At 42.3% G+C, this 24,393-nt stretch overlaps 1 protein-coding gene across 1 annotated transcript in view; it reads right to left on the bottom strand.

Moving 5' to 3' along the window:
• The window catches only part of LOC138745796 (E3 ubiquitin-protein ligase PDZRN3-like), a 496,353-nt gene that overhangs the window by 35,692 nt on the left and 436,268 nt on the right, over nt 1–24,393 (bottom strand). Inside the window, exons 4-5 of the mRNA XM_069903108.1 lie at nt 20,303–20,556; nt 7,348–7,450 (exon numbers count right to left, since the gene is read on the bottom strand). Of these exons, the coding sequence (XP_069759209.1) occupies nt 7,348–7,450; nt 20,303–20,556 (357 nt within the window). The remainder of the gene's footprint in view (nt 1–7,347; nt 7,451–20,302; nt 20,557–24,393) is intronic.

The raw sequence follows: 24,393 nt of genomic DNA on the forward strand, positions 1-24,393 counted from the left end.
GAGCGAGATCCCTCTTTATAAATCAGCTTACAGAGTCATTACACGGCAGGCAAGAGACATCATCCCCTGCAATTAGCGCAGTGCTGAGAAAGAAAAACGAATGGGAAACAAACAAAAAGCGGTGGCTGGAAGGAAAAAAAGGAACTTGAGACATGGGGAGTCGGAAGGAGAGGGGAGGTGGGGACTGCAAAGAGGGAAGGTGCGGGCAAAGGAGAAGAGGGGGGAGAGGCAATGAAAAACTCGCGAAGCCGAAGGCAAAATGGATCTGGACTGAAAGACAAAAGGAAGAAGAAAAATTAGAACGAAAAAGAGAGAGAAGAATGGAGTGATGCGATTGAAAAAAAACATAGTTAATTACAAAAAAGGGAGAAAAAGCGAGCCGTGAAACACAGAAACCTCTACGAGACAGCCAAAGTCAGGCATTGGAGCAAGAGGTTAGCCCCTGTTTCCCCAAACAGATGAAGAGCGTTGCTGCTTTTTGTTGCACACCAATAGCCCGTACGATCAGATGGTCCCACACACCAGGCCTCACTCCCACCTCTGACTCTTAAATCATTTCCTAACAGGCCTCGAAAAAAAACCCCAAAATTGGAGAACCCTGACACACTTGTTTGTGTTTTCTGAGCCACTTGCCTCCTTTTCTTTCCCCAGCTGGTATCACAGATGATTGGGGAGGGGAGGGGAGTGTTGGTGAGAGGCCGCTAAGTAAATTGGGAAATTCATTACCAGTGACAGCTATGGACGACAACTGTCACAGGTGCATTAAATGTCAGCATTTTGCAGAGAGCGATTGTAAACATGGGCATAATTTACTGAGCATAAACATTCCATCAACACAATGCATCGCTTTTTTCCCCCAGCTGCTTTGTACAATTAACCACTGAGAAGGCTGCATTTTTGGCTCTGATATATAGAGCTGGCAAATTAATTTTTTTTAATTCGGTCCTTTTATTTGCGCAAAGCAGATCATTGGCAATTAATTCATCTGATTCCTCTAATCTTCACGTAGCACCAGGGTATGCTGATAACAAGATGAGCCTATTCATTTGGAAGCTTGCTTTACCTCTTGTGTGAACAAGCACAAAAGGTTGAAGAATAACTCAAGCCAATCAGCAATAATGGCAGTTTTATTCTAAATTTCAGAGAGTAAATCAGGTTTCTTGGCACTGGCGATAAAGAGCATTCATTCGCTAAATCACAGCCTTGGTTACAGAGGCTTTGCCAGGACTTGTTCTTGCTATAGGCTGATCTCCCTTCCCTTGGCTTCTGAACTCCCTCTCAGACTATCCTGTCATACTGTTCTCTCTCCCAATTATTGATCTCACTCTGCTTTACGTTCCACAATTTTATGTCTTTCAAAACTTCCCGTGGCTTTTCACTACTTGAAATCAAAAATGATTACCAGTGATAGGAGACAAAGTTGCCTAAATAATATCCTCTCCTCAAAAAGGTTCAGACTTTATTCCCTGGTGCGTTGAAGAACAAGGGAAGATTTGATAGGGGTCCACAGAATTATTAGGGAAGGGGAAAGATATGAGTCTCTGCAAAAAGGCTTTTTCCACTTGGGTGAGACAAGAAAGTTGAGATGTTTAAAGGGGACATTATAGGAACTTCTTTCCGCAGAGAGTGGGAGGAGTGTGGCCCAAGCTGCCACGCATTTGACATTGTAGAACAATTTAGATAGGGACATGGTGGGAGGGGTATGAAGATCTATGGTCAGGTCAATGGGACTAGGCAGAATAATTGGACTAACAGTGCTGTTCCATTCTATGGTTTTCAGGCTCTGACCTGTTTACACGGGTAAACAGAGCCTGTTGCCAACGCGATTTTAAAATTAAAATTTAGACATACAGCATTGGTAACAGATCATTTCGGCCCACGAGTCCATGCCAGCCAATCACACTCAATGAACGGTGGGAGGAAATGTTTGGGGCCCGAGTCCTCCCACAGAAGCAGAGAACACCTCAGCAAAGAAACATGCCTATCTAGTCTGTGCTAAAACAATGGTTACCCTTTACTTTCCATGGATGCTGCGTGTCCAGCTGAGTTCCTACAGTGCGTCTGTGGTTTGCACTTGACCCCAGCATCTGTAGAATCTCGTTTAACTAACTCAATGTCATCCTCACCTGATTGCAGAGACCAAGTTCCATGCACTAACCAAAGCCATTTTGTTTCTTTCCTCATCCATGCCAGAAATCATAACCCCAGGACATTACTCCATGCTGCTCCGTGTGATTTGACTGTTGGCTAGGGTCGGTACCAAGATTGCTACAATCCCAATTTTTGCCTGCCACAGCCATTGACTTAAAAGAGAATGATGGGATTTCACTTCATTTGACAACATATTGGGGAAAATGGAATGCCCACAGATTTATAAAGGCTGGCCACTGTTTGCATCAATGTCAATATTATGATCCACATGCACAAACAGTGAGATTGGAATGATTCTGTTGTGCTGCAGAGAAACAGCTTCTGATTTCAAAGGCGGACCCGCTCATTCCTTCCTTGATGGTCAATGAGGACACAGCAGGAGGACAACGTGAAAATGGCGTGAAACTGACGAGGGTAGGATACTCTGGCTCGGCGAGCCAGAGGAGGCACTGAATAGGGTGCTGGACCAGGAACACAGATGCCTGCCTTCTCACTGTCTCATTGCAACACTTCATCCCCCACAGAAACAAATCTGTGGAGAGGGAATCTTCTTTTCCTTCACCCACACAGGTTCTGGCCCCAGCTTGGGAAAACAACCAACCTAACCATCCGCTCTGTCTGCAAATGGTTTTCCTGAGCTCGCGGTTGCATTTAATTTCCACTCGACCTTCCCATTTCCACACTGACCTCTCTGTCCTTGATCCTCTCCACTGAGGCACAACGCACTCTGGAGGAACACCTCAGACTTAACATGGGCAGTTGACAGCCCACAGCTATGAACATAGAGCTTTCTAATTCCACCCTCTTGCTTTCTCCATACTTCACTTCCTTTTTTTTGTCTCCATCCCCACCCACCTCTCTCTGAACCTCCTCTTTGAATCCATTCCCATTCCCCCCCTGGATTCCTCCACTCTCTCACTCCCCACTCCCACCCCAACTTCAGTTCTCTCTCTGTACCTCCATGGTCATTTATTTCTCATCGGATACCAGCTTTGGCAGCCTTTGTCTTCTCATCACCCACTCCCCCCTTAGTGTCTAACCTTCCTCCACCTGACCCCTTGGTTTATCATGCCCCTGTCCCCCTTAGTCCGCCAATTTATCACCCCTGACCATTATGCTCTGGTGTACCAAAACCCAAATGGGCCTCTAGCCTACTCTTCACTCTGTCCTCTTTACACTGGCTTCTCTCTCCCTCAACATTCTGAAGGGGTCTGACATGAAACATCAACCGTTCTTTCTCTCCCACTGGTGCTGCTCAGCCCTCTGCCATCCCCCAGCAGATTAGGTTTGGGTTCAGATTCCAGCATCTGTGTGCCTCCAAACAAAATTGTCTTCAGATCCCAAGAATGCCGCACTCGTCAAGTCATATAGCATAGAAGCAGGCCATTTGGCCCACTTAGATCCATAGGATACCACAGAATAGAAAAAGGCCCTTCAACCCATCTAATCTGTGCTGCATTATTTATTCTGCATAGTCCCATTGAACTGTACCTGGAACTTAATCCTCCACACCCCTCCCAATCTTCTTTTCAATGTCAAAATTGAATCTAATCCATGACCACCGCTGGCAGCTCATTCCACAATCTCACCACCTTCTGAGTGAAGAAGTGCCTCTGAATGTTCCCCTTAAGCATTTCACCTTTTATGTCCTGAGATCATATCTCAACCAACCTCAGTACAAAAGATCTGTTTGCATTTACCCCATCTATGCCTCTGTCAAAGGAGATGGCTTAATAGAGGCCTACAAGATTATGAGAGGCATAGATAAAGTAGACAGCCAGCACCTTTTTCCCAGGGCAAGAGTAGCAAACACCAGAGGACATCTCTCCAGAGAATGGAGGAAAGTTTTGGGAAACATTTTTTTACACAGAGCTGTGGGTGCCTGGAATGCCTTGATGGGGGTGGTGGTGGAGGCTGGAATAATAGGGGTATTTAAGAGACAGCCACATGGATGAAAGTATAACAGAGAGTTATGAGGTAGGGAGGGTTTAGTTTGTTTTGGTATGTAAAGAGTAAGTCCTTGAATAACATTGTTACAACATTGTTGAGAAAAAAAAACTACAGTATTTTACAAAGGTATAAAATTTGTATAGTTTATAAGGTTATTTCACTTAAAGTAGCACTTTCCAAGAATGTATCAAGAATGTTAAGTGAGGACCTCTTGTATATGGATTGGCAAAGCATCGTGAGCCAACTCTGTGCTGTGATGTTCTAAGTTCCATGTAAATCTCCCCTCATTCTCCAAATATTGTTTAACCTTTCCCTGTGACCATGCCCTTCAAGTGCATGAAAAATTTCTCTGCCTGTAGATATCTTTCCTGTTGGTAGGTGACCAAAACTGAACACAACACTCCAAATTTGGCCTCACCAATGTCTTAAACAACTTCTTCATAACCACACCCCAACTCCTCTACACCACACTGATTTAGGGAGGCCAATGTGTCAAAAGCTTTCTATAAAAACATATTTACCTGTGATGCCACTTTCAAAGAACTCCATACCTGCATTCCCATGTCCTGATGTTCTACTGCACTCCTCAATGCCCTACCGTTCATCGTGCAAGTACTTCCCAGATTCGTCTTCCTGAAATGCAACACCTCACACTCATTTGCATTAAATTCCACCTGCCCATTTTGCAGTCTATTTTTCTAGCTGGTCCAGATCCTGCCGCAAGCTGACCTTTCACCAATTTAAAGACTCAACTTAAGGCCTAGACCTGTCCATTTCCCTTACAAACACTTTGACAAACTAAAATGGATCCAGCCCTTTTACAGTATGGTAATCCCAATCAATATGTGGAAAGTTAAAAACACCTCCCACCACAACCTTGTGTTTTGTGAAACTATCTCTCGTTAAATTTTCTCCTCCAATTCCCGCAGACTATTAGGTGGTTAATAAAGCAATCCCTTTAATGAGTTCATTCCACCTGTATACTGTAACCTCAGTCAGTGAGTTCCCGAGTCTGAGCACTGTCTGTGATGAGCAATACCCTGTTATCCCTCCTCCTCTATCACACCTGAAACAAAGGAACTCTGGAATATTGAGCTGCCAGTCCTGCCCCTCCTGAAACCAAGTCTCACTGATGGCCACAGTGTCTATGAGCTGATCCATGCTCTAAGCTCACCCAATATTCCTGGCATTGAAATAGATGCAACTCCCCCTACTCAACTTTTATTTTTCTGTCTTTGTTGGCAGATTTAACAGCATCTTTTTCCATCCCTGCATCAGTAGTTTAAACCCCTAGGAGCAGCATATGCAAACCTTCACACGAGGATATTGGTGCCCCTCCAGATGAGATGCAAACTGCCCTGCTGCTACATTTGCAGTGGTCCTCACTGACCATCAAGTTGATTCTACTTGATCCTACTTTATTCATTCGGCATTGTCGTCAATTTACCCGCATGTTCCACCACTTGTTTGTGCACCTGGGACAACGGCTAAACAACCTGGAAATTCACTCTGGCAACTGAGTGAATGTACTGGAAGAATGTACAAACTCCAAACCATTCCACCACCCCCCCACCCCCCCACCCTACCTCCCTGGAGATTGAACCTGGGCCACCAGTTGAACACAATGTCGATGGCAAAAGAAAACAACTGGACAGGTTTGAGCTAATAAAATTATTGACACTGAAGCACTGAACTTACAAAGGTCAGTGAAGCGAAATTATTCTGTGCATTTCTGCACTGCACTCTTTCTCAGAATACTGACAGTTCAATTCATCTGCCAATCCCCCCCCACCCCCTCAATCCCCGGTGACCTTCCTCGCCCAAGGCAAAACATGCTGAGAGGGACCAAGGGCAACAGTTAAAGAGAAATCGTCTCTGGCTTTAAACGACAGGTGAAAGGAATAATGCCAGTGTGGTGACCGTTCATTCCCTTCGCTCAGTCACCTGCCTTAAAATGAATGTAGCCAGGTGGTGTCTTGCAACCAGAAAAACAAGTGGCCCTTTTAGTTCATACCACCACACACCTGTAGATAGAGAATTCCCGTGAGCAGCAATCCGTGACTGCACTCCCACAAGCCATGCTGAGGTGCTGTGTTAGATCTTTCGCTTCTCGAACCCTCCACGGCCGTACGTCTTGTTCACCTTTCTGCGTGTGGGGGAAGACGGCCCCTTTTGCACATTGAACCTCCTTTTGTGAGGTGCGAAGCAGGCAAATGAACAACTGGCTCACGAGCCAGCCTCCGCTGTAAGGAATTTTGGTGAATGAGTTTGTTCGCTCACAATCATCTCTTGTTTTTTGTCACACTCGTATAATGGCAATGCATATCCTTTCTTCCCTGTGTGCCCCAGAGTGAAAAATTGCCAGCATTATAGGGAGAGTGTGAAATGACTGGAGATATTCACGACCTTTTCAGACAAATGTCTTCCTTTATTAAAAAGTACAATTTCAAAGTTGTCACAATGCAAAACCATTAAAAAAAAGAATCTTTCCTTCTGCCATTACTCACAAGAGTACAATCATTTCCCTTCTTTTGTCAGTTTTAGCTCCTTCTGTTGTGGAATGAGCCACTGTGTAATATTTTATTCACCCTCTTATTTGAAGAGGTTTCTGCCTGAAAAGGGCACTCTTCCATTTAAATTTCATGTCAAACACTCTTTATTCCAGTCGGCAGGCTGTGCCGCAGGCAGTAAAACCACAGCTGATGTTAAATTAAGAGCTGTGATGGTGCGATTAGTGGAGATTACAGGATCTAGAATAGAAGCTCAAACTGCTATTCAGACCGCCAACAAGGCCCAGCCTTTCCATTATTGGCAACTAATACCAAGACAGCCTTGTCATGTTACCATCTACTCTACGATCTGATATATTGCTTCAGAGTTCAAGATCTTGTGAAATTATTACCTGGCAAACTACTGACTGCAGGCACATTTGCCAAAAAAAAAAGGCTCTGGCAGATCAGACATAACTGGAATTATCCCCGCACTAAAAGGGTTGAACTTTACAACCCATAAAAACCTGCTTGACAATTTCAGTTGCTTGCTCTTCTTTTAAAAAAAATAGTTGATTTTGTTAAAAGGTAACCTCACCTCTGCCCACAATCGATTTTATCTCAACACAACTAATAATTTTCTAATTGCTATCGACCCGACCTAGTCAATGAGGAGTCGCACTAACGATGGTAGACCATTGTTATTAAGAGCCAGACACAGTGATATTCTCATCAGTTTTTCTGTCCATGCCATTACCTCGTATTCCATTTCATCAGCTCGGTCCCCCTCGTGTGCCAGGTTGGGCAGGTAATCGCCAGCTTCGTAATAGTCGTGGGCCATCGGATGCAGGGAGTGACAGCTGTGGGAAGAAAGCGATCAGGAGAGCTTGAATGAGAGCAAACAACAGAACTGGATTTCAATCCATCTTCTTGCATTCATGGCAACTATGTCTAACTTCCTGTTCCAAAATCTAACTGGAAAATGAGGCATAGAATTCTCCAGTTTATGGAGGGGAGGGGTGTCGGGGAAGCAATTCAGGACACTGTATACACCTGCTCTTTCAAACCCGCTCCATAGGTCCAACTTGCTCCACCTTTTCCCCCATCGAAGATAGGCAAGGTGGTGTCATCAAGAGGTTCACACTTGCATCAGGGCAGTGTTAGGCCTTAGGGCTTGAAACGAACAGCTTGCAGCCCTCCTTTTGAGAGAGGTGACGGACCTGCATTCACACGGTGCCTTTTACATCCGCAAGATGTCTGAGTCATTGACCTTGGGAAATGGTGACCAGCTGAAATTGGAAAATAATGGCTGCCAATTTGCCACAAACATGCAGCTAGCAGAACTGGGTGGTTGATGTTGGTGAAGGGCTAAAATTGGGCAGGAAAATTAGAAAACTTTCCTCTTCTTCCAATCGTACCATGACAGCTTTTCTTTTGGACAATATATACTGCCTAACGATTTCCATTGACACCCAACTCAAGCAGCAATACCATCTCTGGTGGAGCCACTTGCTTTCCACATCAATGCTAATGGAGAGAATTCCCTCCCCACCCCTCCATGAATCTCAAGATGTTGGGCTCCTCACACCTTATACACACAGCCTCAACGTTTTACAACAAAACAGCAGCTGGAAAAGGAGCTGATGAAATCAACCAGGAATCAGATCGATCCAACCCAGAAAATGCAAGCACATTTTTCTTGATAAAGCTATCTGTCAGTGTCACTGTTTAGAATTTTAGAATTGTACACAAGGTTCACTGAAGTACGACAGAATCTTTCAGAAATAAGATTGCATTCAAATTAATCCATTATTTTTTTTTGCTGGATTTGAAAATTGTTTCTGCACACGCATATTTTGACTTTACATTAATTTACAACAGCACCTTTCAAAACAGTTTCAAGTGCATGAATGATTCAACCACCAGGATAGCAGTTCAGCATTCAACAATGCCTCAATCCCCACGGTCTCTTTTAGAAATGGGGTGGCTGGAAAAATGCAAAAATAAAATAGGAAGACAAAAATGTTGTTTGGATACAGATATAACAGCTCCAGAGTCTCCAGTTTCAGATTTTTCAGATCCGATTTCAGATTGATTGTCAGAAAACATACATGACATCACATACAACCCTGAGATTCCTTTATCCTGCGGATGAGGCAGAATTGCCACTAATTGGTAGTGTTTAAAAAAAACTGTACACAGTGTAAACATGTAAAATTGTAAACAGATAACAAATGTAAACACACTGACTTGTGCAATACAGCAGAACAAAAAGAAAATCAATGAAGTGCACAGGTAAGAGTTCTTAGATTGAGTTTGTCGTTGAGGAGTCTGATGGTGGAGGGGGGGCAGCTGTTCCTGAACCTGCTGGTGTGAGTCTTGTGGACCCAACTCCTCTTTCCTGATGGCAGCGGCGGGAACAGAGCATGTGTTGGATGGTGTGGGTCTTTGATAATTGCTGCTGCCCTCCGACGGCGGCATTCCCCGTAGATGTGCTCAATGGTGGGGAGGGTTTTGCCTGTGATATCCTGGGCTGTGTCAAATGTGTCTAATCATTGATAAAGATCCCTGTCCTCAGCTGAAGGATTGCCAGTTCAGTGATTCTTTGTCCCCTAATTAGACAGGTCAGAGGACAAAGGAACTCAATGGCTCAGGAGTGAGTCTCACCAAATGATCCTGACCTGACAGGTTGACTGACTATTTTGCTCTGTGGATGCTGTTTGACCCCCTGAGCCCCTCCAGCTTCTCATGGTTCACTCAAGATTCCAGCAACCCCAGCTTTTGAGTTTTTATGATGGTACATTCTCTCCGTTAATAAACAGCAATCGTTTGTTCAATCACACACATCCCTTTAACCAGAGGGAGGAAAAGAATGAAAATGAACAAACTGTGGATGCTAGAAATCTGAAATTAAAAAAAAAGATGCTGGAGAGATTCAGTGGGTCAGTTAGCAAATGTGGAGAGAGAAACAGAGCGAATATTTCAGATCGAGGATCATCCTTTAGCTTCGAAAAACAGAAAGTGCCAGAAACAGAATTAAAGGGCGTGACCTTGAACACAAATTGTGGATATGGGTTGAGAGACAGGCAAATATTTTAGGCATTTGATTCAAGATATCCAACTTCAATGGAATGAGTTAATCCAACTTCTCCCAGAAGGCAGCTTTGTTGCCAACAACTTTTGAGCTGGATATACATCTTTCCCTCTCCGTTAATTTTTAGCCAATTGCCTTTCAGTTTTCCTTGCTTGGCGAGAAACCCAGCCAATAAATGAAATGTGGGCATTAATATGGCAAACGGTTCCAGATATGCTGCTCCTCTCACTCCCCATAACCCATCCTGTTTGTGCCGCAACCTCCACTCGATCAACAGGTCACCTGCCTCCTCCTGCCCTCCCCCCAAGCCCCAACTGATCGACCAAAGAGCCTACTTATCGGGCAGCTGACCTGTCAAAAAAAAAGATTTTCCACATCTAAACTTGCAACCTGGCCTAATATACTATCTTGATCAGGGGGCAAAAGGGCCATTAATCTGAACAGCAGCTGGTAGCATGCTGTTACTCACACACAGGCACACCGAACTTCCCCTGAGCCCACATACTGCGGCACCTCTCGCTCACCATGGGACTTGGGGAAGCAGGTGTCATAACTCCTCCTGGTCAGCTCCATGCACAGTGTTGGCCCACACAACACAGGCCCATTTAGAGGTTCTCTGGATGGTGGGATGACCGGAGAGGAGAACTTGAGGAGAAACAAACTGGATGAGTCTCGACAAATCTTTGACAATTGACAGAGACGTGGTGGAATGAGGGACTGATTTCCCTTCTGTCTGGCTATATGATCATGTAAAACACGAACCCATGACCCAACAACAATCGCTCATGGCCCCTCCCCACCACCATTATGTTCGGGCACCTGACCACAGATGGATCCCAGTCGTAGTATTGCATGCTGATTTGGTCACCTCTCTACGGGAAGGTTGTGGACGATTCAGAGAGGGTCATTAGAGGCTGACTAAGGTGCAGCTTGGATCAGAAAGAAGGAGGGGGATGGTCCAACCAGGCTGTTTACTCTGGAGCTTCCAAGGCCCAGGGACAGTATGACAGAAGGACTGTGACAGAGTATTTAGAGATGGCTTGGGAGGAATTGCTAGAGCAGCTTGCACGCACACATTTTAAAACACAGAATTTTTGCAGGACTTTTGCAGAGTGCTTTTTGCAACAAAGTAGCAATGGCAGCAGCTTGCCTGGGAGAGCATGTGATTTTTGCAGACAGAGACAAGAATAGTTTTGCTCTCAGAGAAGGAGGGTGTGAAACAGAGAGAAAGGAGACAGAAATCAAATCCAGAAGGACAAAGCTGGCAAACATTTGGAAGACTGCCTGGTCAAAGGAGAAGACTGGCGGTCTGAAAGGTGACCTGAAAGAAGGAGGATCATCTGGAGAACCCTGAAGGGGGAAGGTTTCGTCAGCAAGACTGATTAAACAGGAATCAGGTGCGGATGTCCTGGAACAAAAGGAATCTCTCTCTGAAGACCAACAAGAACCCTCCTGAGTGGTAACCATGTGCCTGTTAAGCACCAAAACCTGGTGCATTTTGTTAATGCTAACTTCTGTGCACAGTACAAGAATTGTCTGCAACCAGTGAGATTGAACTGTGAACCAAATAACTTTTCTAATCTTATACACACCTGCGCTTAGTATTAGAGGGGGGGATTAAGTAGGTTAGTTAGATTAAGTAATAAGTTAAAGTTTAATTCTGTTTTCTTGTTCAAATATAATTAAAAACTACTTTTGTTTAAGTACCCCTGTGTTGTGGTGCATATCTATTGCTGCTGATTTGTGGGGTCCTCTGGACTCCGTAACACAGTGCATTAAATGACAAGAAGCAGAGTTGGGGGAGATCGTCAATCTCCCCTCCCCCCAAAGTGGGTGACAAATACCAGAGGGCAGAGGTTTAGATGAGAAGGGAAAAGTTTAAAGGCGACACGCAAAGCAATCTTTTCTACGCACTGCAAGGAGAGGTGGTGGTTAGCAAGATTTACAAAGACACTTGGACAGAATCATAAACAGAAAGGAAATCGAGGGATGTGAGACATGCACAGGATGACTTAAACTGACATCATGTTAATTGCGGTCAGGTTGGGCCAAGGAGCCTGTTCCAGGCAGGTTGGCACTTGTCTGATTGCAAGAATAACACTAAGAGACCGGGACTGAGTAGTAACATGGGGGAATATCCTGGACTGGTGGCATTAATTTGTCTTGAAGTATTTTACCTTGGTCCCAGAACTGTAGCTCTGGTTTGTTGAACAAACCCATGGCCTCACCAGGGAGGGTAATGCACCAAAGCACTGGAGAAACTCAGGAAATCACACAGAGTCCACAGGGAGTAAAGGGTGACCAATGTTTTGCACCTGGACCCTGTGTCAAGATATGAGTGAAAAGCAGGAAGGCGCTTGAGTATAAAAAGGCGGCGGGAGGAGAGGAGAAGGGGCAAGGGGAGGTGCAGGCTGAGAGTTGATGGGGAGGAGGTCACTCTCTGAATGGAGGGGGAAGGGAGGAAAGGTGAGAGAGATGGGTAAAGGAAGAGACTTGGGGAAGGGTTTAACCAAAACTGGAGAAGTCAATGGTCATGCTATCTGGTTGGAGGGTGCTCCGATGAAATGTTGTCAGGTATGGTCCCTCCAATTTGTGGGTGGCCTCAGTTTGGCAGAGCATGGGAATGAGTTGTGGAATTAAAATGGTTGGCCACTGGGGGATCCCTGTTACTGCAGCAGACAAAGTGAAGGTGCTGAACAAAATAGTCTTCCAGTCTGCGTCCAGTTGATGTAGAGGCAGATGCAGCGGGTGCAGTAAATGATCCTAAAGATTCACGAGTTAAGTCTAAATAGAGAGCATTCAGCCACCTGCATCAGTGAGGTGCAGTTGCTGTAGAGCTTAATGTGATTTACCAGGATCGTTGTTTAAAGAGGGTGCACAAAATCAGGGAGGACCCCTACCACCTGCACATAGCATCTTCCAGCAACCTAATAGCCTGAATTCGCCTGAGATTGGAAGCCAAGCAGGCTCAGGCCTGGTCAGTACGTGGAGGGGAGACCACCTTGGAACACCAGGAGCTGTAGGTTTATGTGAAGGGCGCTGGACAATGTGGCGACTCTCTGTCTGCCTTAGGTGGATGCAAGTTCCAGAGTTTCATGTATGTCACATTCTAAAGGTAGTGTTTTGTGATAATAATGAAACCTTTACCTTTACTCCCATTGTGAAAAAGATACAGAAGGACTAACAGGCTGAAGAACAGTTTCTTCCCACGGACAATAAGGTCACTGAATGTCTGCTGAAACAACTCTCCATTTGTTCGACTATTTATTAAGAATACCTACTTTAATACATGTACGTATATATTGGGTATATGTATCATTTGTCTGTATGAATGTTACATATGTAAGTGTGCTTTGCACAGTTCTGAGGCGTAGAACGAGAGTACACTGTTTCATTGAATTGTACTGGGACAATTCTTCTTCATTTAATTCCAGTGCTAAAGGTGATACATAAGAATTTTGATACATAAGAATTTATCTTTTGAATTACAATCAATGGAGGAAAAGGCAGGATGATTCTTAAATTGAATTGTAAGATTTTTAAGTGAATTTTGGATTTTACTTAATATTTATGCCCCAAATGTAGATGATGAAACATTTATTTCTGATGCATTTTTATATTTGGGTCAGGCTAATGATAATGTTTTAGTTGGTGGTGATTTTAATTGTGTCTTGGAACCTTTATTAGGTAAGTCCCTGAAGAAAGTTAAGAAATCTAAAATGGCAGTTCAGGTTCAAGCGTTGATGAAAGATCTTAATTTAGTGGATATTTGGAGACGTCTTAATCCGACAGAGAAGAATTTCTCCTTTTATTCAACTAGACATGAATCGTTTTCAAGGATTGACTTTTTTTAAAGTATCGGCACATTTACATGGGAAAATACAACAAGTAGAATATAAAAGTAGGGTGATTTCAGATCATTCTTTGTTATACTTTACATATGCAACCTGAGAAAATTCAAGTGGCCTATCGTTCGAGGTTTAATATAATGTTGTTAAAAATACAGAATTTATTGATTTTTTGAAAAAACAAATTAATTTATTTTTGAAAGAAAATTCTAATTCTGTTCAAAGTAAGTTTGCATTATGGAACGCTATGAAAGCTTATTTGAGAGGACAAATAATTCGTTATACTTCTAAAATAAAAAAGAATCGATTAAATCAGGGTCTTGAATTAGAGAAACGGATTGGTGAGTTAGAAAAGGAATTTCAGAAAGATGCTATAGAAGATCAGAAAATAGAATTGTCTAGGTTGAAACTGGAATACAATACTCTACAATCTTACCAATTTGAATGTATGATTAATAGGACTAAACAACGATATTACAAATGGGGGAGACAAAGCACATAAGGTATTGGCATGGCAATTAAAGAAAGAACAGGTTTCAAGGACTATTAACGCTGTTAGACGGAATTCGCTTATCACTTATAAACCTCGTGAGATTAATGATGAATTTTGTTCATTTTATAAAAAGTTATATACATCTGATGGAAAACAAGAAAATGGATCGATTGATTTTTAAAAAAAATCACAGTTGAATTTACCGACATTAGAGGATGTAGATATACAGGAGTTGGAAGCACCATTTATTGATTCGGAAATTAAAATGGCTATGATGGAAATGCCGAATGGTAAATTGCCTGGTGATGATGGATTTTCGGTCGAATTTTATAAATTTTTTATAATGACTTCTGTACAGTGTTTGGAGATATATTACGCCAAGTTGGAGAATATTATGAATTACCTGAGTCTTGTTCTAGTGCTTTAATTACAGAAATTCCAAAGAAGGATACAGATCCTTTGAAATCAGCCTGGAAGTCCTGATTTTGATGCTTCTGTACCTTTTTCCCAATGGTACTGGGTCAGAGATGCTCCGTGCTGGATGGAAAAGGTCATTGTGAGCTAGTGGAGTTGTTCTAGTGAACCAGTGCGGACTTGAAAGGCCGAAATGGCCTGTTTCCGCTCCATAAATGGTTATATGGTTATATAGACAGATTTCGTTGTTAAATGTAGATTATAAAATAATAGCTAAAGTTTTAGCGAATATATTGGCTAAATTTTTACCTAAGCTGATTCATATGGATCGACAGGTTTCATAAAGAATAGATATGCCTCAGAAAATATTTTACATGTGATTAGTTTGATTAATAGATTCCGACAATCTTCAGACCATCCGATGGTGATATCTTTAGATGCTGAAAAAGCGTTTGATAGAGTTGAGTGGAATTTTTTGTTCAAAGTTCAGGAGAAATTTAAGTTTGGTCCTTTTTTCATTAGTTGGATTAAAGCTTTATATAGTAAGCCCGTAGCTAGAGTACTGATGAACGGTTTGATTTTGGAATCGTTTAAATTGACCCGATCTACTCGTCAAGGTTGTCCTTTATCACCAGCATTGTTTGCATTAGTGATCGAACCTTTGGCACAGTTGATAAGACAAAATATACAGATACAAGGTATGAAAGTTTTAGATGAGGAATATATATTTGCCGATTATGTATTGGTGTATCTAACAAATCCAGCTCAATCACTTTTACATTTGAAGGAATGTCTGATGCAATATGGACGTCTTTCTGGATATAAAGTTAATTGGGAAAAAAGTGAAATTTTACCAGTGAATGAAGGAGATAATTCAACTTATAAGAATATTCTTAATTTGAAATGGATGGATCGAATTAAGTATTTGGGTATAATTTTGGATGTTAATTATCAATCTTTATATAAATTAAATTATGTTCCATTAATAAAAAAATTAAAACTAATTTATTTAAATGGAAAGATTTACCTATTAATTTATTGGGTAGAATAAATACAATTAAGATGAATATTTTTCCACGTATGCAATATTTATTTCAATCTATTCCGTATTTACTTGATAATTTTTTTTTCGAGATTTGAATAAAATGGTTAGGAGTTTTTATGGAGAGGTAAATTTTCAAGAGTAGCCTTGAATAAATTAACGTGGAAATATGAATTAGGGGGACTACGTTTACCACATTTTAAAAATTATTATGAAGCAGTTCAACTTAAATTTATTAGTTCACTGATGGATTTGGATCAGCCCCCTAGTTGGGCCAAAATTGAGATGGCAAATATTTTTGAATTTGAAATACATCAATTTTTGTTTAGATGGAATGTAAATTTGTTACAGCAACATAAAGTGCCTATATTAAAACATTTAATGAAGTTATTGACAAAGAAAAAGAAAATGATAGGTTCTAGTGGTGAATTATCGGCCTTGACTCCGTTGTATAATAATCAACTTATTTATTTCTCAATACATAATCGAAGTTTGGAGATTTAAAGGTGTGGAAAATTGGGAGATTGTTTTAAAGAAGGTAAATTTTTATCTTTTGATCAGATGAGGGACAGTTATGGTATTGATAAGAACTCTTTGTTTCTTTATTATCAAATTTGATCTTTGGTAAAACGTGTTTGGTAGGGATATGATTTTACCTGAAATGACTAAATTTGAGACTTTTCTTATGAAGGTAGTACCAGAGAAGGGTTATATTTCATTTATGTATCAAATATTACAGGATGGTATGGATATAAAAGGTTGGGATAAATCCAAAGGTAAATGAGATGTGGGGATCGGTTTTATTTTTTCTGAGGATGATTGGTTAGATATTTGTTATGATAGTGTAACTAGATTGATAAATGCACGTTATGCAATGATTAATTATAATTTTTTACATCAATTATACTTAACACCTGAAAAACTAAAAAAAGTATGGTTTTCATGAATCAGATTTGTGTTTTAGATGTGGTAACGCTGTTGGAACTTTTTTTTCATGCGGTTTGGTCATGTATATATATATTTTTGGAAGAAAGTACAATTGTTTCTGGAATACCTGTATAAGATTAAAATACCTTTTAATTGGGCATTTTTATTGGGTAGCTTGCAATCTCTGAAAGGTTTGGGATTAGATAAATTTCAACTTGCTTTTGTATATTTAGCTTTATCCGTAGCGAAAAAATGTATTGCTAGTACGTGGAAAGATTTGAATATGATTGATATTAATAGATGGCATAATGAGATGAAATATTGTTTAATAATGGAAAAAATTATATATGTTTCACGTGATAACTATAGTTTATTTATTAATAAATGGTTGTTATATTCAGAATATTTACATTTTGATTTACATTGATTAGATCTTAATATGTATGCTTAGTTTTTCTTTATTTTTTTTTCTCTTTATGGCTCTCCTTAGGAGAGCTGGCTGAAAGGGGGGGAGGGGGGTTCCTTTTTTTCTCTCTCTTCTTTTTTTTCTTTTCTTTTTTTTCTTCTTTTCTTTCTTTTTTTATATATATAATATAACGTTCATGTTTAGTTTATTTTTATATATGTTACTTATTATCTGTATTTTGAACGAATAAATAAAGTTTAAAAAAAATTGTACTGGGACAATCGGATGACAAATAAATGAAGCTTTACGGGGAAGGACTGTTTGGGGCCCCAAATGGTGGTGAGGTAGGAGGTGTGGGTGCAAGTGCAGGGATAGGAATGGAGGGACTAATTGATGGAAAGGGATGAGTGTGGTTCAGTGAATGCTGGCCATCCAGTCAAGGTTCAGAACATTTGCAAGTCCATGCTCCACTTTTGGAGAACAACTGGGGACCCAACGAGCAAGTCGTCCACACTCTGAGAGGCTCCCAAGGTGGTAGCTTCTATGATTGGCAGGAGCCACGAAGGGTTGCAGCCCCCAGGAAAGTGGAGGACTGCTGCAGGGGACCAGAAAATGAGGAGACCACCCCTGTTTGAGAAGCAGCAGAGATGGTGACCACGACAGCGAACCAGTGAGGGGTTCTGCGGCTGAAGGACTCATACAGGCAGTGGACTGCTGGTGATGAGGCGAGGAACCCACAGGGGCTGTGGGCTGTGGTCAAAGGACTTGCACTGAGCTGAGGACTGCTGGAGACTGCTTCAAGACTGGCTGAGAAGGTCCCAAGTATCGGAACCTGGAGGCAAGAGGGTGTCGAAGGCACTGAAGCATTCCTAATTGTATCAGAGGTTTGAATCTGGAGCTCAGGTTGCTGATGGTGTGGACTGTATGTAGCTGTGGGGGCTGCGGAAGCACTGGGGGCGAATCTACGGACACCAGTGACTCTGGGGGGCTCTCTTTTGCTTCTCTTTCTCTGACTGTAAGAGGCGCTTCAGGCAATTTCTGCCAATGCTGAATGTGTCTTCCTTATAGCAGGCAAAAGGTAATTTTGTGTAATATAACATTGTATACATTACATGACAATAAATTAAATATTGAATACTGGGCAATGCCCTTGAAGGATGCCTAGGATGCTGTCAGTGGAGAGGCTTAGGGATCGGGAGAGTAGTGTGCAGGACAAACCCACTTGCACCAGGATATCGGTGGAATTGAGTCTATTATTATGGCCTTGTGTTGGAAAGTTTACTTGAACTGAGAACTAAATATCTCTGTATTAAATATTTAGGAATGAATGCTGAGTAGTGAGTTTCTATTATAAACAAAAGTTTACAACATTTTACATTCAAGCTGTTGCTCATTTTTTTAAAAATGGCCCCCAAGCCCGTTCCTCAAGATACCCCAATAACCTGCAAACCCTATACATTTTTGAAGGGTGGGAGGGAACTGGAGCAATGGAGGAAACTCTTGCAGACAAGGGGAGAATGTAGAAACCCCTTGTAATGGTTAAAACATTGTGTTTTAACTCTTAGTTAATTTTATGATATCCCTTTAAGAAAGATTGATGTTTGTAGTGTTACCATGTTACTATGACATCATATGTTGTAATATCTGGGCTTGCGTTTATTCTTCGAAGAACCATGGAGGAGGCGTAAGCATCAAAATACTTTACTTTGAATTAGTCTTAATCATCTATTAATCATCTCTATTTATTGTCTTATATCATTATGTCTTTAAATATAACCGAATGCTTTGTTTATCCATTGTAATGAAAATCTTGATGTGAAGTTATGCAAAATGTTTATTCGTTTATATCATCAAATTAAAGTTACTTACAGCTGCAAATACAAAGTTTGATATACTGGATTAATAAGATAGTAATTCAGAATATCATTTCTTTTGTTTCTGTGAAGATGGCACGTTTTGAAATTGGGAAATATGAGAGATTGAAAAGTGTCATCTACACCCCTTACAGACAACGCTGGATTTGAACCCAGGTCACTAACCACAACACTAACTGCGTCCCTGAAACCGAACCAGAGTCGTAATTTGCCATCAACTCTCCATACACCCAAGAACACAAGAAAATACAGTAGGCGTTTTGGTCTATTCCGGCACTCCCCCATCATTCAACATAATCACGGTTCATTTACCCTACAATTTTACACCACATCCCCCACAACCCTCCATCAACTTATCTGTGCCCACTTCAAATGCTTCTGACTATCCCATCTCCACACTGCAGAGAATTTCAGTAATTTGTCACTCGCTGCTATAAGAACTTCCACGCACCTCAGATTTATCTGCAAACTATGACCTCCAGTTCGAGAAGATATCTCAACATCCGTCCTACCATAGAACATCCTTTATTCTTCTCAGTGGCCCAGTCTCTCTTGATAGGACAACCCTCTCATCCCATGAATTAGCGTGCTAAATCTCTTTCGGCCTCCAATGCTTTGTATCTTTTCTTACTTTGCGACAATCGTAACCAAACCTTTGAGACAATGTTTCGACCAAATAATTTTTTGAGGGGGAAGGGTGAAATTGAAATGGGGCCTACTGTATTTTTTCGTGTTCTTGGGTGTATGGAGAGTTGGTGGCAAGGTGAACTGGGGTCGGCGGAATGGGGGAGTAGTCAGAGGAGGGAGAAGTTCTGTTGAGGGAAAAGGTGGGGAAGGGAGGGAGCCCAGAAGGAGAAGAGTTGGCAGGGAGGCCGGGATAGGGGAGGAGGCCGGGCAGTAGGGCAAAGGGCACCAGCAGACGTTTCCAAAAGACTAAGTCCCCCAAAATTACCCCAGCGTAATTCCATTGTGCGGCCATGTTCACGTTGCAGACAGGGCCTCTTAAAATGGAAATTAAATGGTTTTTGAGCAAGGGACGTTAAGTTGAAAAGCTCTGTGCTGTTAGGAAATAGATGCAGTTTTATGTGTGACTGTGTACGAGTCGTGTTGAAAAGTGATTGTGCATCACCAGAGTGAGAAGGAATGAGAGGTCAAACCATGAAGAGATGTACAGCAGTTTGAGGCTATTTTCATTGGAATTAAGTTAAGGCGAGTGCAAGAACTTTCATTAAAATGGAAGCTCCAGGAGGATAAATAATGCAATTGTTATTATTGGCAACAGCTCAGCTACAAGGAGGGAGGGAGTGAATATTTTCAGAACTGCTGAGAGAGAAAGAGTTGGGTGGTGAATTTTTTTTCACACAGAGACAATGAATGTTTCACCACAAATGGTTATTGAGGGTGGGGATTAAGGATTTGAAAGACATTTGGATACAGGCTAGAAAGAAAAGAAATGGAACAAGTGAAAACAGAACTGGCTGAATAGCATCATTCATGCAGCCTTTTTTGAGGTAAATGCTTGAAAGCAACAAGACAACAAATCTAATTTCCATCCTCAAAGTTGCTCAAAGTTATTTAACTGCAGCAAGAGGTCTGAATGAGAGACGGTTGTACCTGTCTGATAGCAAATATGGGCAGATGTCAGGCACTGGAGGTGATGATGATCTGAGCTTGGAGAGAGCCATGATATGCTCAAACGTGATTTCTGTCTGCGTGCCAGCATCCACCAGTGGCACCTCCTGGGAGCTGGCGTGACTTTTTCTGACGGGGGTTCTCCGCAGAACTTGCACAACAATTGGGTCTTTGGCATTGCGAAAAGCTTCCACTGCCTCTTCATGGGTGGCATTCGACAAATCCTTCCCATTGACCTGAAACAAAGAACAGCATCAATTCAGCATTGCAACCTCTCCAAGGACATGCTCTTTCCCATCGTGGGTTCTTTCACACTGATCAGGAGAGCAATACTAGTCCTGTGCGATGGAAGCAGGGCTGACAACACTAATCTGTGGGGCAAATGAGGAGGACTAAACCCCCACCTGCAGGAGGGGAGGGGTGGATAAAGGGGTAACTGTGTCCAATCCTACAGACTCATTGATCCTTTGTTTGGCCAGCGGACTAAATACCATGCCCAAACTTTCCACCACAGCTCTTTCAGTTCAGTTCAGAGCCAAAGCATTGTCATTTGCTTCATCGATCTGGGTAAAATCAGATTGGATGAAGTTTCTCCAGCATTGTTGTCCTCTTTTTTAATTCTGATGAAAGGTCGCTCACCTGAATTTTTAATTTAATTTTAATTTAGACATACAGCACGGTAACAGGCCCTTTCCATCCAATTACACCCACTTAACCAACAACTCACAGTACGTTTCGAACAGTGGGAGGAAACCAGAGCCCCAAGGGAAGACTCATCCTGACACGGGGAGAACATACAACCATGTAAGTTCTGCATCTCCCTCCCACACTTGCATGTCTGTCTGTGGCCTCATGCACTATCCCACCAAGAACACCCGTAAATTGGAGGAATCACACCTGATTTTCCATCTGGGCTCTCTCCAGCTGGATAGCATTAACATCAACTTCTCCGGTTTCTGCTGGCTTGCTCTCCTGTCCCTTCCCCCTGTCTTCTTTCCCTCAGCTATCCACCCCCTTCCCTCTCTATTCACAGAGCCATCCCTCCTCCTCCTGCTTGCTGCTGTGCCCTCCCTCCCTTCTCCTGCCTTTTGAGTCCATGCTCCCCCCTCCTCTCTACCCCCCTTTCCTTTTTATTTGGACACCTGCCAACATATTTCCACACCTTGATGAAGGGCTCAAGCCCAAAATGTTGGATATGTAGCTTTATCTTTGCTGTATTAAGGACCTGATGAGTTTCTTCAGCGTTGTGTTTTTACTTCAACCACATGTCTGCAAATTTTGTGTTTTACTTTTCACCTCATGAGTAGCCTGGGACGATACTGACTGGATTTCCGAGGGACAAGAGGGGATCTCATGGAAACAAATAAAAATATGAAAGGAATAGAGAAGATCGAAATAGGGAGGTTGTTACCATTGGCAGGTGAGAGATAAACAAGGAAACATAGACTCAAGATCTCAGAAGGAGATTTAAGTAAAAAATCAAAAGGAATTGATTCTCCCATATAGTTGTGTATCTGGAATTCTCTGCCCAAGGAAGCAGTAATAGATTAGCTCATTATAGTTGTGTATCTGGAATTCTCTGCCCAAGGAAGCAGTAAAGGTAGTTTCATTAACATTATTCAGTACACGAATTATGGTAGAATAGGGGAATTCAGGAGAACAGGAAGGTGAATAGAAGAGTGTAGTCTGGATCTACCAGGGTCTTCTTGATTGATGGAGAAGGCTCGAAGGCCCAGATGGCCAGCTCCTGCACCGATTTTTCATGTTCATCAAATTGTGTATAGAAGGCTCCCATGGACAGTGAAGAAACAGAAACCAGATTGGCTATTTTCTTTGGTATTGGCTGAGACGTGCATATTAGTCACAAAACAGGTTGCAGATCCAAAGAGAGACAGCTGAATCTGCAATGTCGCAGAGGGGGCAGACATGGCGGTCCAACACCCTGCAGCACTCTGTCACGACAGCACCAAGGCATGACTCACGACGTGTGCACAGGTCCTTGTAGCACAGCTTGAGCCTAGAGCCCAGACCTGACCCCAAGCAAGTGACGGCTGCCAATCGTGCTGAGTGGCCTTAGATTTGATCGATAAGAAGATTCTCACCATGCTCTTTGACGAATTGAGGGGCATTAGTATAATTATGCTGTGCCAGATGGACTAATTAAGTCATGCATACCCAATGAGGAACAAAGCAGAGTTTTTCACACAGCCTATATTATTTTCTTAATGCATCTTCCGTGTAATAGCTTCTGTTTCCATGCATCTCCCCTTCCCAGAAAATGCCCACATTAATATCTTAGGTAAATATGTGCCAAATGCCAGGAGATAAATTTCCAGCTGAGGTGACAAGCCGAAATGTGCCATTGCCGGTTCTCGGGGCCAGACCTTTGTTCTTGGAGAAGGATGGACTGGAGGAAGGTGGCCAGCCATGAGTAGCTGTGCGGACGGACTGCCTTTCAGAGGGAACGGCCAGCAAGAGGGTCGATTGCACCTCTATCAGTATGACTGACTTGGCAGCGCTAGAGTGTCAAAACGGTGTTATTCTGCGTGCAAAGAACAAAGCTCCAACAGTTAAACAAGACAGGCACAAAAGCTCATTGTACCCGAGCGGAGTTACAGCACAAAGCACAGATTATGGGACTGTAAAATTGATTATTTTCCCTTGGGCTTCACATTTGCAGATTCTCCGCCTGAATGTTGTACAAATACATTTCCTAATGTGCCGACAGTGCATAAAACATTTCCTCTGGTCTTTCTTCTGCGATAACTAAATTCTGTGTAGAATTCCCAGTTTACCCCGCACAAAGCACATGCTCTGAGTAGTTCCCCTTTATACCAAAAACTCATTATTTTCCATTAAAAAATAGAGCTTGGATCCCACTAGTCAAGACTCCCAAAGGGACATTGCTGGGTGTGGATCAGCCTGTAAATCATACCCCCTCCAGATTTCAACACCCCGACAGCAGCTCTGAGTTCAGAAGGGAATTCCCCACCTTTTGTCTCTTTTCTGAAGCCCCCCTCCTCTCTGCGAAAGACTTGAATCAAGACTTGAATCTCTCCCTCTGGGAGGATGAATGACAGTTTCGATGGCTTCATGCAGTAGACTCTTAGTCATTAATTAATACTTTAATTATAGTAATTTGGTGCCACTCTGTGGAATATATCAGTCAATTAAAAACTGCAGTCTCTGAGATTTGCCCGAACTTCGCTTCCAATTTCTCTTCTGAGAGAGCGGAGAGAATGCCAGAAAACATTCTCAAGTAGTAAAACAGAGTAAAATCAGTGAAAACCATTTTTAAACATTTCACACAATTCAAATGCTTTTTAAAAGAAGGAAGTGCTAGATTTTACAGTCGCAATCCTGAGGACTGAAATATTATTCAAATTGTGAAAAAGAAAACTGGCATTTTCAGAATTTGACAGTTAACAAGGAGATCTCAAAGTAGCAGACAAGCAATCCAGCACATCTCATCCCAACTCGATAGCACAGACTGTATTATAACAGGACGACAGACCACTTCTAAGAATTCCCCCATTAGGTGCGCCCCAACATCCCATAGATCACATCCCACAGGTTACACCCCAACACTTTACAGGTCACAGCCTGTCACACTCCACAGGTCACACCCTAACACACCCCACAGGTTACACCCCAACACCTCACAGGTCACAGCCCATCACACCCCACAGGTCACACCCTAACACATCCCACAGGCTACACCCCAACACCTCACAGGTCACAGCCCAGCACACCCCACAGGCTACACCCCAATATCGCACAAGTGACACCCCAACATGAGACATGTTGGAAACAGTTGGGCACCACACCCTGCCTGAGTGAGATTGGTGAAATACATTTTGGAGAAATGGTCTGTTGGTTGTCACATGTTCCCAAATTTGATAAGGTTTAGAGGTTTTGACCACACTAATGATAACTTGTTTCACAGTTTTCTGGCATCAGATAATTGTAACAAGCTGGACTGGGATGAAAAAGTTGAAATCGTAGAGTGGGGAAGAGATCTGAAGCAACTCAGGACCAAGTTTGCAAACAGTTCGGTTACACGTCAGAAAGAA

Source organism: Narcine bancroftii, chromosome 11 (genome assembly GCF_036971445.1).
Source record: "Narcine bancroftii isolate sNarBan1 chromosome 11, sNarBan1.hap1, whole genome shotgun sequence".
Classification (NCBI taxonomy): Eukaryota; Metazoa; Chordata; class Chondrichthyes; order Torpediniformes; family Narcinidae; genus Narcine; species Narcine bancroftii.